Source organism: Pieris brassicae, chromosome 6 (genome assembly GCF_905147105.1).
Source record: "Pieris brassicae chromosome 6, ilPieBrab1.1, whole genome shotgun sequence".
NCBI classification, from domain to species: domain Eukaryota; kingdom Metazoa; phylum Arthropoda; class Insecta; order Lepidoptera; family Pieridae; genus Pieris; species Pieris brassicae.
Genome location: NC_059670.1, coordinates 8,708,282 through 8,721,973, shown reverse-complemented (window position 1 = coordinate 8,721,973; position 13,692 = coordinate 8,708,282). Strand labels below are relative to the sequence as shown.

General features: G+C 35.7%; 1 protein-coding gene across 1 annotated transcript; it reads right to left on the bottom strand.

Moving 5' to 3' along the window:
* Positions 1–5,019: 5,019 nt before the first annotated feature.
* LOC123710623 lies at positions 5,020–13,089 on the bottom strand. The gene is made up of 5 exons (XM_045662646.1): positions 13,011–13,089; positions 12,649–12,731; positions 12,110–12,266; positions 5,359–5,445; positions 5,020–5,057 (listed from the first exon to the last, which is right to left on the bottom strand). The coding sequence occupies exons 1-5, from the start codon at positions 13,087–13,089 to the stop codon at positions 5,020–5,022; spliced, it is 444 nt and encodes a 147-aa protein (XP_045518602.1).
* Positions 13,090–13,692: the final 603 nt, after the last annotated feature.

Sequence of the window (13,692 nt, the reverse complement as noted above, 5' to 3'; positions counted from 1 at the left end):
GGAAGGAATTGTGATCTATGTGTTGGAGCTTGAAGAGCTAAATATTTTTGGAGACTAACAATAAGGCATGGCGGCGATTTATGAGCCCAGTACGGATAATCCATACAATCCAACAGAGACCATAACTTAGAGTAAAGAGGATGATTATAGACTTGGAATGCTCTAAACAGGAACCTGTCAGAAAGAAATTGTCGTCTGAGGTGCAGAGGGGCTTCAGAGCATTCGACCGGCAAAGCGTTAATAGGGCTCGAACGCATAGCCCCAGCAATTATTCTCAGAGCTTTAGACTGGATAATGTTTAACTTATGGAGGGCTACTGCATTACAGGGTTCAAGTATAAATGTTCCATAGTCTAAAATACTTCTAATTAGGGCATTATATAAAAGCTTTAAAGAGAAAGGGTGGGCTCCCCACCAAACTCCAGAGAGGCAACGCAGTATATTTAGAATCTTCTCACATTTGGCACTTATATAGTTGCAATGAGGGTTTCCTGTAAGTCTTGAGTCTAAAATTACCCCTAGAAATGTTGCTTCACTTTTAAGGGGAACTCTAATGTTATTATAAAATACAGACACTGATGGAGGAAGTCTCATACGTGAAAATAAGACCATAACACTTTTAGGAACCGAAAGACTTAGAGAATTATTGTCAAGCCAGACTTTTAGCAACTTAAGGGAATATGTCATAGTATCAGACATTTTGTCAACAGAATCACCTGAGATATATAGGAGTAAATCATCTGCATATTGGAGTGAGTTAACTTTACCCTTAAGGGAGGCTTCCACATCATGAGAATATATATTGTAAAGTAAGGGACTTAAAACTGAGCCCTGTGGTAAACCTTTCCAGGCAATACGGGATTGGTAGGAGTCTTCTGATATTACTTTAAGCATTCTACCAGAGAGAAGATTTATAGTGAAGCTTATAAAAATTTGAGGGATTTCTAAATTATTCATTTTTTGTTTCAGAATTGAAAGGTTAACATTATCATAGGCTGCAGACACATCTAAGAATGCAGCTAACACAGACTTATTACATGAAAATGCCAATCTTAAGTCTGTCATAAAAATACTGATACTATCCATCGTACATCTGCCTTTCCTAAATCCAAACTGGTTTTGAGATAGTAAGCCTTTACTCTCAATAAACCATTCTAATCTATTTTTAACTAAATGTTCAGAAATTTTGGAAATAACTGAAGTTAATGCAATTGGTCTGTATGATGTTGGATCATTAATCGGTTTGTTGGGCTTATGTATAGGGATAACTTCATGGATTTTCCATGATGAAGGAATATTACCTGATGTTAAGATAGAATTAATTAAACTGAGAAAATAAGAAAGGCATGTGTCATTCAGGTTTTGTAGAAAAGAATATGGAATTCCATCACAACCTGGGGCTGAGTCCCTAAGTTTTGAAAGAACTCCTTTGAGTTCTGAAAGGCTAAACGAAATGAATGAATCGCTACTATCATGCTGGGAGAAGAGAGAAGGCTGTGAGTCAGAAGAAATATTTTCTGTAGATGGGACATATGGTGGAGCTAATTTATCAAGAAACAAATCAACTGTATTGCCATCCATAAAGCGAGACCTTTGAGGTTTAAAAGCAGATCTGAATCTACGAATATTTTGCCAAACTTCAGATGAAGAAATGTCTGGTGAAATTGAAGCACAAAAAGATTTCCACCCATTGAATCGTTTTTGTTTTAATAATTTACGTGTTTTAGTTATAAGATTACAAAGAATATTAAAATGTTGTGTTGTAGAATTTTCTCTGTAATATTTTTCGGCCATCTTTCTCTCAGCTATAGCAGCAGAGCACTCGCTGTCCCACCAAGGAGGTGATGGAATATGCCCATTGCCACTATTATTTTTAATTGGAAAAACTTCCTCAGCAGCCTGTAGTAGTGCCCGTGTAAAAGCTTCAGCACAAAGATGATTATTGCTGTCATTTACTGGAGGTATTGTTGATAAATTTTGTTGAACTTTATCTCTAAATAATGACCAGTTGGCATCCTTAAGTCTATATTTTAGCCGGCCTTTGACGTCTTTTCGCCAATTTTTTGAGGAAATGATACAATTAGCGGAAAGTGATCGCTTCCATATGAAGACGATAGAGGCCACCAGTTTAATATAGGAGCAAGGGAAGGACTACACAGGATAAGGTCTGGTGCACTGAAACCCTCATGGGGCTTTGTCCTTCTAGTAGGACAACCAGAGTTTAGAAGGCATAAATTATTATCATCTAAGATGTCTAAGATTCTAGCCCCATAATGATCAGACTTAGAACTTCCCCACATAAAATGTTGTGCATTGAAATCTCCCATGACCACAATAGGGCGCGGGAGGGAAGATAGAATGCTACAAATATCGTCAAAGACTTCAGTGGAGGGGTGTGGTATATACATATTTACAATACAAATATTATTTACACTAGCAGCAATAATGGAAAATTTATCACTGTGATTAGGCATGGGTATGTGGACAAAGGGCACACTTCCCTTAAGAATTAGTGCAACTCCACCATACCCATCTGTTCTGTCTTCTCTAAGACAGATATATCCTGGGATTCTAAAATTGCATCCAGGACGAAGCCAAGTCTCTTGAAGAGACACAGCAAATGGTTTGTAAATATTCAATAAAAAAATTAGGTCACTTTTTTTACTATTAATACTCCGGCAGTTCCATTGAATCACCAGAGACTGGTTTCGTGGATGGTCCTGTCTGTCCATGAGTTAAAAAACTTTTTGAAGAAGTGGCATCGTTGGACGGTATTTTAATTATGTCAGATTGTGAAAGGTATTGAATTATAGAAATTATGAGATCCTTTGTTATGATTTCTGACAAATCATTATAATTTTTGCGACAACCTGTAGAAAAGGAAGGAATGTTGCTGTAATGTTCAATAAGCTCTGCATGCGCTTTTTGATCGTATCCCTTACTAGTATTTCTGGGACGAGCTTTGGGTTTCATGTATACTGTTTTCCTAAATGACTGTGTGGGGCTTTTAGAAGGGCTTGTTAAATTATAGGGACTGGAATAAGCAGTAGTCGGACCAGAAGGGGCCGATGAAGCAGAAGCAACAACGTCTGCATAGGATTTCGAAACTGGTGGATGTACTTTACTGGCTTCTGAATAAGATATAGAGTTTCTAGCCATTGTTTCTTTGATAGTTTTTTGTCTAGCGTACTCTGGGCACTTTTTGTCTGTTGCAAAATGAGAACCAGAACATAAGATACACACAGCATCATCTCTTTCAGTCTTACAGCTTATACTTGGGTGGTTGTTAGCACATTTGTAACACCTTGGAGTGCCTCTGCATTGCATTTTTGTGTGACCAAAACGGCAGCAATTAAAGCATTGCAGTGTGGGGTAAATATAAAGATCTACAGATAGGGAGTTGAAACATATAAAGACCCTGGGAGGTAACACCTTTCCATCAAAGGTTAAAACTACGGTCTCAGTTGGAATGAACTTGTGCGTCTCGCCTTCATATACCTTTCTGTTTAGTCTCCGAACTTTCAAAATACTTCCACAGTTCTGCGGAAGCTCAATATTTTCTATAATGTCTTTCTCGTCCCAGTCACATGGAACACCTCTCACTATTCCCATGCGAGTGATAGTGAAGGCCGGAATAAATGCTTTATATTTATTAATATCTAGAGATTTGTGATTTAAAAATGTGTTAGCATCCTGAAATGAATGAAATTGCAAAGACAACATGTTCCTTCCAATTTTTTTGATGCTTCCCTCTACTATGCTTTTTATAGAACTTTTTTTCAGGAAAAATCCAAATTGTACTGGGTGAATAGACCCAGTTTGATTTGGTTGTAATATTTTTTGAATATGGACAACATAAGGCGCAGGGTCTGACGCCTGGTAAAGCGACCTAGCAGCGCGAGGGTTACTTGAAGCAGATTGAGCAGCCTCATTATGGTGTATTACATTGATTTTATCATCAAGCACTTTAGAAATAATATTATCCTTTAAATTATTCGGGGAAAGTTGGGATTCTGATGGACTCGTATGTCTATGATTCCTTCTCTTCTTTTGGTTTCTACCTGAAATTCTTTTTCTTTTAATCGATTTCGTGCTATCCGAACAGTCCGTATCTAAAATTAAACCTTCCGTTTCCATTCCCGATGCATCGATTGTGACTACATGAGACACCTGGAGGGATGTCCCTCCAGGGTCTTCAGGCTCCAACATGGACGCCTAAAGAATATTCCTATTTACATATAATACAATTCAATTACTTACCAGGGGAAGAAAACAAACTAAGAAAATAAATAAACAATAATAACTACTAATATATACACTTTACAACTTAACTGATCCTGCGATATCAAATTAAATTTAATTTTCAAAAGTTTGGCGCCCGCCTATTTCAACACTTCCCGCCTTTTTCTCGCTGCTGACTTTCAACTACTCATCAATTACTTAATTGTTTTGAAGTTATATGACATTTGATTATCAGCTAAGCTAGAATAGGCGACTAATATGTCATAGACAAAGCCTATAGATATTCTCAATTAGAAATAATACCAATGCTTAAATAAGTAAGTCTAGGAAATATAAATTAGTTAAATAGAATGTGTTGGTATTTTAATACAATGTCTATATGATGCAATACATATGCAATCTGTGTTATAAGAATCAAGACCTCCTCGGCATAGTCGTGACCCAGTACCGTCAAACGAATTTGTATGGTTCACGTGATAAAGCGGGAGCTAATTTCATTCTATGTCACGTCTATCGTAAAATGATTTTGTCTCATACCCCTGTCCCAATACTTTTATCTTGTCTTAACTTGTTTATTTTTTCTCGCGTGTAGTTTCCCAACCTTTTACTTGAAAGTTGAAACTGGCATAAAGTCAAAACTATTGCCATAATATTTAAAAAATCCTAATTTAACTCAGTCATAACCATTGACAAGGTTATCAGTTATTGTTTAAATTAGAAACGAGACTAAGCGCTAAAACGCCCGACTCCCATACGTCAAAATTGTATAATTGCGATGCTAAGTTCCTTTGCGCAATCTTAATCCAAGACTGAAAACTAAAAAAAATAAAAATAAAATAAATAAATAAAATATTAAATATCAGGAAAAAAGATAATAAGTTATTTTGTTAAATGAGCAACAACGACATAATAATAATAATTCTTTATTAATAAAAATTAGTGTAGAGGCATAATTAAATCATAATTTAATAATAATATCTTGGTGGTTCGTCAGCCGTCGACAATCTATTTTGTCGTGTCGTTTGCATAAATATTTGGCTAGCACCAAGATTACGATACTCGCTAAAAAGCAAATTATTACGAACAGTCTGTTTTCCCTCTATATTTTTCAATGTACCAAGTAACACCGTTTGTTCATTAGCATTTATCTCGTTTATAACAATCGGCAAATTCATCGCACATATCCATAAGTAGAACATTCCCACTATAAAAAAAAACAATGCTAATGCACTTGAAAATATAATACTACACTATACACAAGAAACTATGAGAAAGTATAATCAATGCAAAATTCATTATGTATTCAGTAACGTTTTTTTTATTATTATTTACGACAAGCCTACCTTTAATAAACATATACTTATAATAGTAGGGGAGGCCGCGATGCTAAATGGGGATTTACTCGAGCCTCATAGAGACCTATTGAGTTCGAAACTTAGATAATAAATATTAAAAAAATGTTATATAATGTATACATTTCACATCACACTGCACATCTTCGTGACGTTTCATCCGTAAAAAATTTACCCTCATGCGCCTAAAGAAGTTTCACTTCTAAAAAAGCTCTCATCTAATAATCTGACGTCGAATTTAGATGTGACGCAAACTCGCGGCCATTATTATATGCCAAAAAATCTCCTATTGAAATACTCAAGCGCGCCAGATTAAGATATATATGGTCTATCTTTATGTCCTAGACGTGCTGTTTCATAATTTGACGATTATCTGGAGCGATTCGCTTAATCTAATAATTAAAGATAATAATCATTGAACTTAATTGTTGTTCAAGTAGAATAGTTGTTTTTATTATAACATAATTTAAAAAAAATCATTTGATATAAATAATTTATTGATTATTTTAGTTATTTTTATTTATTGAAGATTAACAAAATTTTAAATACTGTATATTTGATTGTTATCTAATAAAATCGATATTGTTTAATTAATTGATCAATTAATCATAATTTTCATCGTGATCCATTTAATGAAGATTCTATCGAAAGTTCAAAATTATCGTATAATGTTCAGTATTTTCGGAGAACCGGCTTGCTTCGGTTTGGCGATATTCTAAAATATTTATAATTTTTTGTGATGTTTCTAATTTAAATTTTATTGTTTTATGCAAAGTAGTATCAACACAAAATGTCAATATTACTCATAGTTAATATTTTTAAACTTAATTCAAATAAAATACAAATAACAAAATAATCTTAGACAAACATGGGAAATATTACTAGGAACGAGCTGTGTGATCTGCTGTGATAATTCCAACATAAACCAGAGTAGCGACGGAACTAGAGATTAATAGATAGAGAAATAGTGTGAGAGGAATACAAACGTGGAGAGGGGAATATAGACATCATGCAGCTAACTGTCGTATTATATATTTTTGATCATCCTTGAATTATTTCCTTCAAAATAAAAAAGGCCACCCTCTAAAATATCAAGATGACGTTTTTTGACAAGTTTGCAATCCCTTCCTTTACCTCACTTGCAAATTGTCAGATTAGGGAAACATACGAGGATCGAGAATTTCTGATCTTTATTTTATTTCTAACTACTAATAATCTGATCGAAAAAGCGCGGGAAACGTTGGTCGTGGCGGGAGTGTTTTTTCTAGTGAAATTTTTAAATTTAATTTAACTTGTATAAAAGATCAGTTTGTATATATATATATATATATATATATATATATATATATATATATATATATATATATGTATTAGTTTAATTTAATTGTTTTGTTTATTAATTTGTGTATATATTCTACAGTATCTTGTAAGTTTTTATACTTTTTCCTCAAGGCCTGGAGTCAGGCGAAAAAATGGACGAGCCCCCGGATATCGGGGGCTCGCCCCCCGAGGTAGCGTGTAATATTATAGTAGATAATAGATTTTCAAAACTAGACCAGAGTCCAGTGTAGATACAGATGTGGATCAACGGAGTGACCGAAAAAGAATGCGTCTAGGAAAAATTTGTAAACACTGCAACAAAAGGAAACGAAGATTCGATCCGAAGCGTCGGAACAAACAAAAAGACTCCGATTGTTCGTGCCAAATACCGGAAATTGAAATTCCCTCAATATATACTGAGATTACGAACGCTCATGCTCTAGATAATTTTCAGAACAAAGTAGACTCTGCAGATTCTATAACTGTTAATACCCCACAGCACCCAACACCTCCATTAGACGGTTCTCATTCTCCAAAAAATCCTACAGGCCGAACGTTTTATGAGGCCTATGACATAGGGCCATTTGTAGTTCATGCGCAAAAAGTTTCTTCAGATACGAGCGTCGCTTCCCTGCAAATATTATTAATGGTAGCATCAAAAGGATAGGCAGAAACCGAATTTCCATATCATCCTCAGACCACAAATGTGCAAACGAATTCATTAATAATCCTTGCCTGACAAGAAATAACTACAAAGCTTTTATTCCCTCATTTCATGTGACCCGAATGGGCCTGGTGCGAGGTGTTCCCGCGGAATGGTCGCCTGAAGAAATATTAGACAATATATCTCTGCCTGTAGGCAGCAGAGGAATTATAAAAATTAGACGTCTAAATTATAAAGTGCGTAACAGCAGCCCTCCTGAGTGGAAACCATCACAGACTATTGTCATAACTTTTGATGGTCAAACCCTTCCTAAACATGTATTTGTCTGCTACAATGCTCTGCCCGTGGAACTTTACTCTTACCCTACTATTCAGTGCTATTCTTGTTGCCGATTTGGTCATACTAAATCTAATTGTAACTCTCGGCCCCGTTGTTACAAGTGTGGCCAAGGCCATACAGTGGACACGTGCAACATACAAGATGATGCCGCGTCTTGCTGTCTGTGTTCTGGTCTACACTTTGCAACAAACATGAAGTGTCCAGAATACGAACGGCAGACTAAAATTAAATTATATATGGCTCAAAGATGTGTATCTTACGCAGAAGCAAATAAAGTGCATGATCCTGTTTCAAAATCTTTTGCTGATGTAGTTAGGTTTTCAAACATGCAGAATACTCCTAATTCCAGGAGAATTAGGAGTATTCTGCACCTGTATCGCCTTCCTCTCCCTCGATTCCGTCGTATAGTAGATCTTATAAGAAAACAATATTTGCTAAACCAACATCCCCCCAAACCAAAACGATTGGGGTATAACAAAACAGAACACTTCAATTTGATAAAGGACTACGATGCTCCAGCTTCTTCTGACGGGGTCGCTTTAATAAACAGTAACCTTAACAATAATGAAACTATGTTCTCAATCTCTGATGTAATCCAACTTTTGACTGAAATAAAAACCATTTCTAACTCTGACAACAATGTAACCGAACAACGCCGCCCAACTATTGCTTCCTTAGCTCAATTAAAATCCTCTTATGCGTCACGAACGCGAACAAATAATCCAGTGGAATTACAGAAGCGCCATCTGCAATAAAAATGATTTAATCCATTTGCATAATAAATTTGAACCATTTGTCTCAACTCTGTCTGAAACATGGCTTCGCCCGGAACTGAAATTTCGGATTCCAGCTTATGTTATTCTCCGACAGGACAGACCTGACGGCTATGGCGGTGTTGCCTTAGTCATCAAAAATAATCTCCCTTATAGCTTATTTCCACTCCCCTCATTCGGTGATGACTTGTCAGTCATTGCTGCTATTGTAAATAAAATTAGTATAGTGTCTATTTATTTTTCTCGTCCCAATGTAAATATATTTTCTTATCTCAATCACCTGTTCTCCATCCTTCCAAAACCATTCTTAGTCCTAGGTGATTTTAATTGCCAACATCAATCTTGGGGAAGCACTTCTTCCAACTATTATGGAGATCAATTATTAGATATTATAGATTCTCATTGTATCTGCATTTTTAATACTGGGCTGCCAACTCGTGTTACTGGACCAAGTGAAGGTGCAAGTGCGCCTGATCTTTCTTTATGTTCGCCTGATTTAGCTTCAACTTTGGACTGGCACCCTCTTACATCTTCGTATGGTAGTGACCACTTTCCACTTGTAATTACTTTTCCTTCACAAAAACCTATCAAAACCACTCATTCTCCTCGTTTCAAATACAGATTGAATAACGCTGATTGGGAATTATTCAACCAAAGAGAAGAGCAGAAAACTACTACTTATTCCGAAGAAGGTAGCCAGATCTCCGCCGAAATTCTTTCTCAGGTTTTGATTGAAACTGCAGATGAATCTTTTTGTACCAAAACTAAGTTCCGATCGCAAATTCCTTCGCCTCCCTGGTGGGATCATGAATGTAAAGCTGCAATAAAAGCAAGAAAACAGGCTGAAAAAAATTACTGTGAGGACATGTCAGAAGAAAATTTCGAGTTATATTTAGAATCTGCTCGTAGTGCTAAAAAAATGTTTAAGAAAAAGAAATACGATGGTTGGCAATCATTTTGTGCCTCCATTAGTCCAGACGTCAGCCCATCAGATGTCTGGCGTAATATTCGTAAATTTAGATCTGTCTACAATAATTCTCCCTCTTCTAAATTACCGCTAACCCTAGCTGATCAGTTCATGGATCATCTTGCTCCCCCTTCTGTACCGGAAAAGGGATTTCCTCCATTATCTATTCCTGCTTATATTTCTGATGACCTAACTGGATTAAACGCTCCTTTTTCTTTGACCGAACTTAAAGGTGTACTTAATAACGTAAAAGATTCTACTCTAGGAGAAGATGGGATTCCATATTCTCCTTATATACAAATCGGGCAAATCGATTGAAAAAAATTGCCAAGCTCTAACATCTTCCCTCTCATTTTTAAAATTATGGTTAAATTCGAATAGTTTACACTTATCTGTATCCAAGAGTAAGGTTGTGTTGTTTTCCAGAATGCGTAGGCCTCCCCCGGTCCAGGTAAAGTTCAATAATGTTTTGATTCCCTCGACTAATGACGTCAAATTCTTGGGAGTAGTTCTAGATTCCAAGCTTACCGGTGTATCCCACTGTGAATATGTATCTGCGAGATGTGAACGTAATTTGAATATTCTTAGATGCTTATCGGGCATCTGGTGGGGAGCGCATTCACACTCCTTAAAACTGATTTACAACGCCATAATCAGAAGTGTAATGGATTACGGTACTTTCCTGTTGGAACCAGGCAATGCTTCTGCTTTTAAAAAATTAGATAGCATTCAGGCAAAAGCAATGAGAATAGTCCTAGGAGCTATGAAGTCAAGCCCAATCACTTGTATGAGAGCCGAATGTGTAGAGCCTCCATTAAACTTACGAAGGCAATTCCTGTCTGATAAATTCCTATTTCGTTGTGTCCAATTCAGGAACCATATTCTAACACCTAAACTGACTTGCCTAACATCTATAATCCCCACTTTTAGTTATTGGAAAAACAAACGCCCACCGTGTTTGGTTGAAAGTTACAGAAGATTTACTTCTCTTGAGGCTCCTACTCACCAAGCAACTTCTAATCCGTTGTTCAAATATAGTTACGATTCCCTTGTAATCTCTCCTGATATACATACTAGCACGGGTCTTGTGAAAACTGAGAAAAACCAAAAGTTAACATTTAACTATATTGTTGACACCAAGTGGCCACGATGGCATCGAATATTTACAGATGCATCTAAGCGTTCCAAAGAAGGCTGTGTAGGTGTTGGTGTACTGCACTCTAATTACAATATTGTTCAAAAAACTAAACTCCCTCCTGAAACCTCCGCGTTCACTGGCGAATGTATAGGCCTGGTTAAGGCCATAGAATACATCCTTCTACTAAAACTTCAAAAAACTGTAATTTTTACCGACTCACTGAGTTCTTTAAATGCCCTAGCCCGGTTCCCGTTTGGCTCACAATATCAATTCCCTGTTATTTCTGAAATTAGAAACCTGCTATTGAAATGTTTAAAAGAAAACTATTCCGTATCGTTTGCGTGGGTTCCTGGTCACAGTGGAATATCTGGAAATGAGAAAGCCGATCGTATAGCCAATGAGGCGGTGGATAGTGGAGATGTGGATATTTTTATAAATTATGCGCATGACTTGATGGCTCTTTCCGGGATTTATCTCAGGAATTCGTGGACTGAATCGTGGGCGCAAGATAGTCCAAAAGGTCGCCATTATCGTGCTATTCAACCTTCTGTACCCATTAAGCCCTGGTTTTGGAATCTGAGATTCGGCAAAAGAGTTACAACAATATTGTCTCGTATGCGACTGGGACACGTCTGCACCCCAGCTCATCTTGCTAAGCTAAATATTATAGACAGCCCTACGTGCGAATGCGGATATGAAGAAGCTGATTTGAACCACATCATGTTTGTTTGTTCTCGACGCGACCGGTCGGCTCTTCTCGAAGGTCTCATTTCCCTTCAAATTCCTTTCCCTTCATCCATATTCTATTTACTTGCAACATTAGACCCACATGTATATAAACTTTTAGCAGCTTTTATCTTAAGTAATGATATAAAAATGTAGACAATATGAAAGTAAATTTATGTAAATATCTTGTCTTACACTCCTTTTTTATGTAGCTCTATAAGAATTGATCTTTTATTTTTTAGATTTAATTTCCATTCTTAAATTTTTTTACCCGTTTCCCTGTTTTTACCCTGGGCCACAATGCACAAACCGTGCGGGCCATAAAAAAAAATAATCTGATGCGTTATCCTTATCGGGCGGCCATATATATGGGGCTCATATTTGGTGGACGTACTTGACTGGGTACCAGGTATGTCCCTATATATTAATCTGCCACGCTGTAGTAAATCCCGAAATCCTCGCTTGGGCTATCCCCCTACCGATGAATTACCTATACCGCTACCAAAGTATTAGCATTAAATAATTCTTACGACGTTAAATAAGAGTATAGGGGAAAAAGGGGGGGCAATGAGCAGGTTGAGGTACTTACAGAGAGTGAATCCTACTACCAAACTTATCACAATAAGCAAACCAATATCCATGGTATTTTTCTTGAGTACTAGCAATCCCGTTATTCCAAAAAATGATAATCCTATTAGGCGCAGTAACTCCAAAGAAATATACGGGAACATGAGGATATTTACAAGCTGTAAACAAAAATTTGCATTTTTATAGTAACTGTGTAATATCCTGCAATACAATGCCTTTACTTTTAAATGACTTTAACAAAGGAGGCTATCAGGTTGATGTGTATTATGCTTGACCACAAATTTCTCGGAACTAAGATTAGCCGACTCGAATCCACGCTTTTTTGAACATTTATTTCGGGCAGGAGGCTCACCTGATGTTAAGTAATACCGCCGCCCTTGGACACTCTCAATACCATAGATCTCGTGAGTGCGTTGTCGGACTTTTAAGAATAAAATAAGTACCGACATAAATAAATTTTTGATATTATTATTCTTTCATCTCAATTAACAGGTATTTAAAATCGGTTATTTTTTTTAATTACTCCTATTTACTACTTACCTTAAATGCTCCATAGATATATATAACACATGCCATTATATAGAAACAGAGTACCGTTTTAATGTAAATGTCATAATTAGATTCTAAAAAACATTTATTTATTAAACAAAAAAATTATTACAATTTACTTTTTGAGCTAAATAATATTAAGTAAACTTGCCTTCTATAATGCCTGTAATAAAAGATTTCATATAAATAAGATTGATATCGTCCAATAGTTTTAATTTATCACGTTTCTGTTCATAATCTTGTACGGAGAAGAGGCTAAATATTATCAAAAATAATACAGCTTGCAACTGAAAGTATTAAGAAAAGTAAATTACACCAATTTAAATAAAAGTAAATAACTATTCAATTATTACTTACAATTGAAAAGAAGGAAATCAATAAGCCTCCCAATCGTAGAGAAAACCAGAAGCAACAGCTATACACAAGTGCCATTTTTTATACTTTCTTTATATTACTATAGAAACAGAGACAAGTTTCTAATTTCCTTTCTAACTAAAATAATGTTTAATGTTAAATATTAATACTCTAGTACTGAGAACAATGGAATTATTTGTATATAATAGTTACGCTATCTAATAGGTAAGTTTCATTTTTTCAGCTGTGATATGATGACCGGAGAGTATGCATAAATATTTAAGAGCATTTCTTTGAACCGATTATTACACTATTGTATAATAGTAAAAATCTAAATATTTAATAGAATTTTTTTTCAATATTAAAACCCTTCGCGAAGAACAAGTCCGGCTACCCATAACGTAATATAAAGTTCCTAGCTGTAAAGTTTTGTGTTCGCAGATTGGGCGTGAGCACTATAACTTTTTTCAGTATAATTATTATCTAGTTTTAATAGAGTTTTATACAATTTGTCTTATCGGGGTTTGACATCACAATTAGAGTAATAGCGTATACTAAATGCCACGTTCGCGTGATGAAAGTAAACAATTAGGGGTTATATAGGGGTTACTCGTGAACTATTTTATTTATCAAAATATTCCGTTTAAATAAATATTCTCTCTAGTAAAAAAATTATGAGTT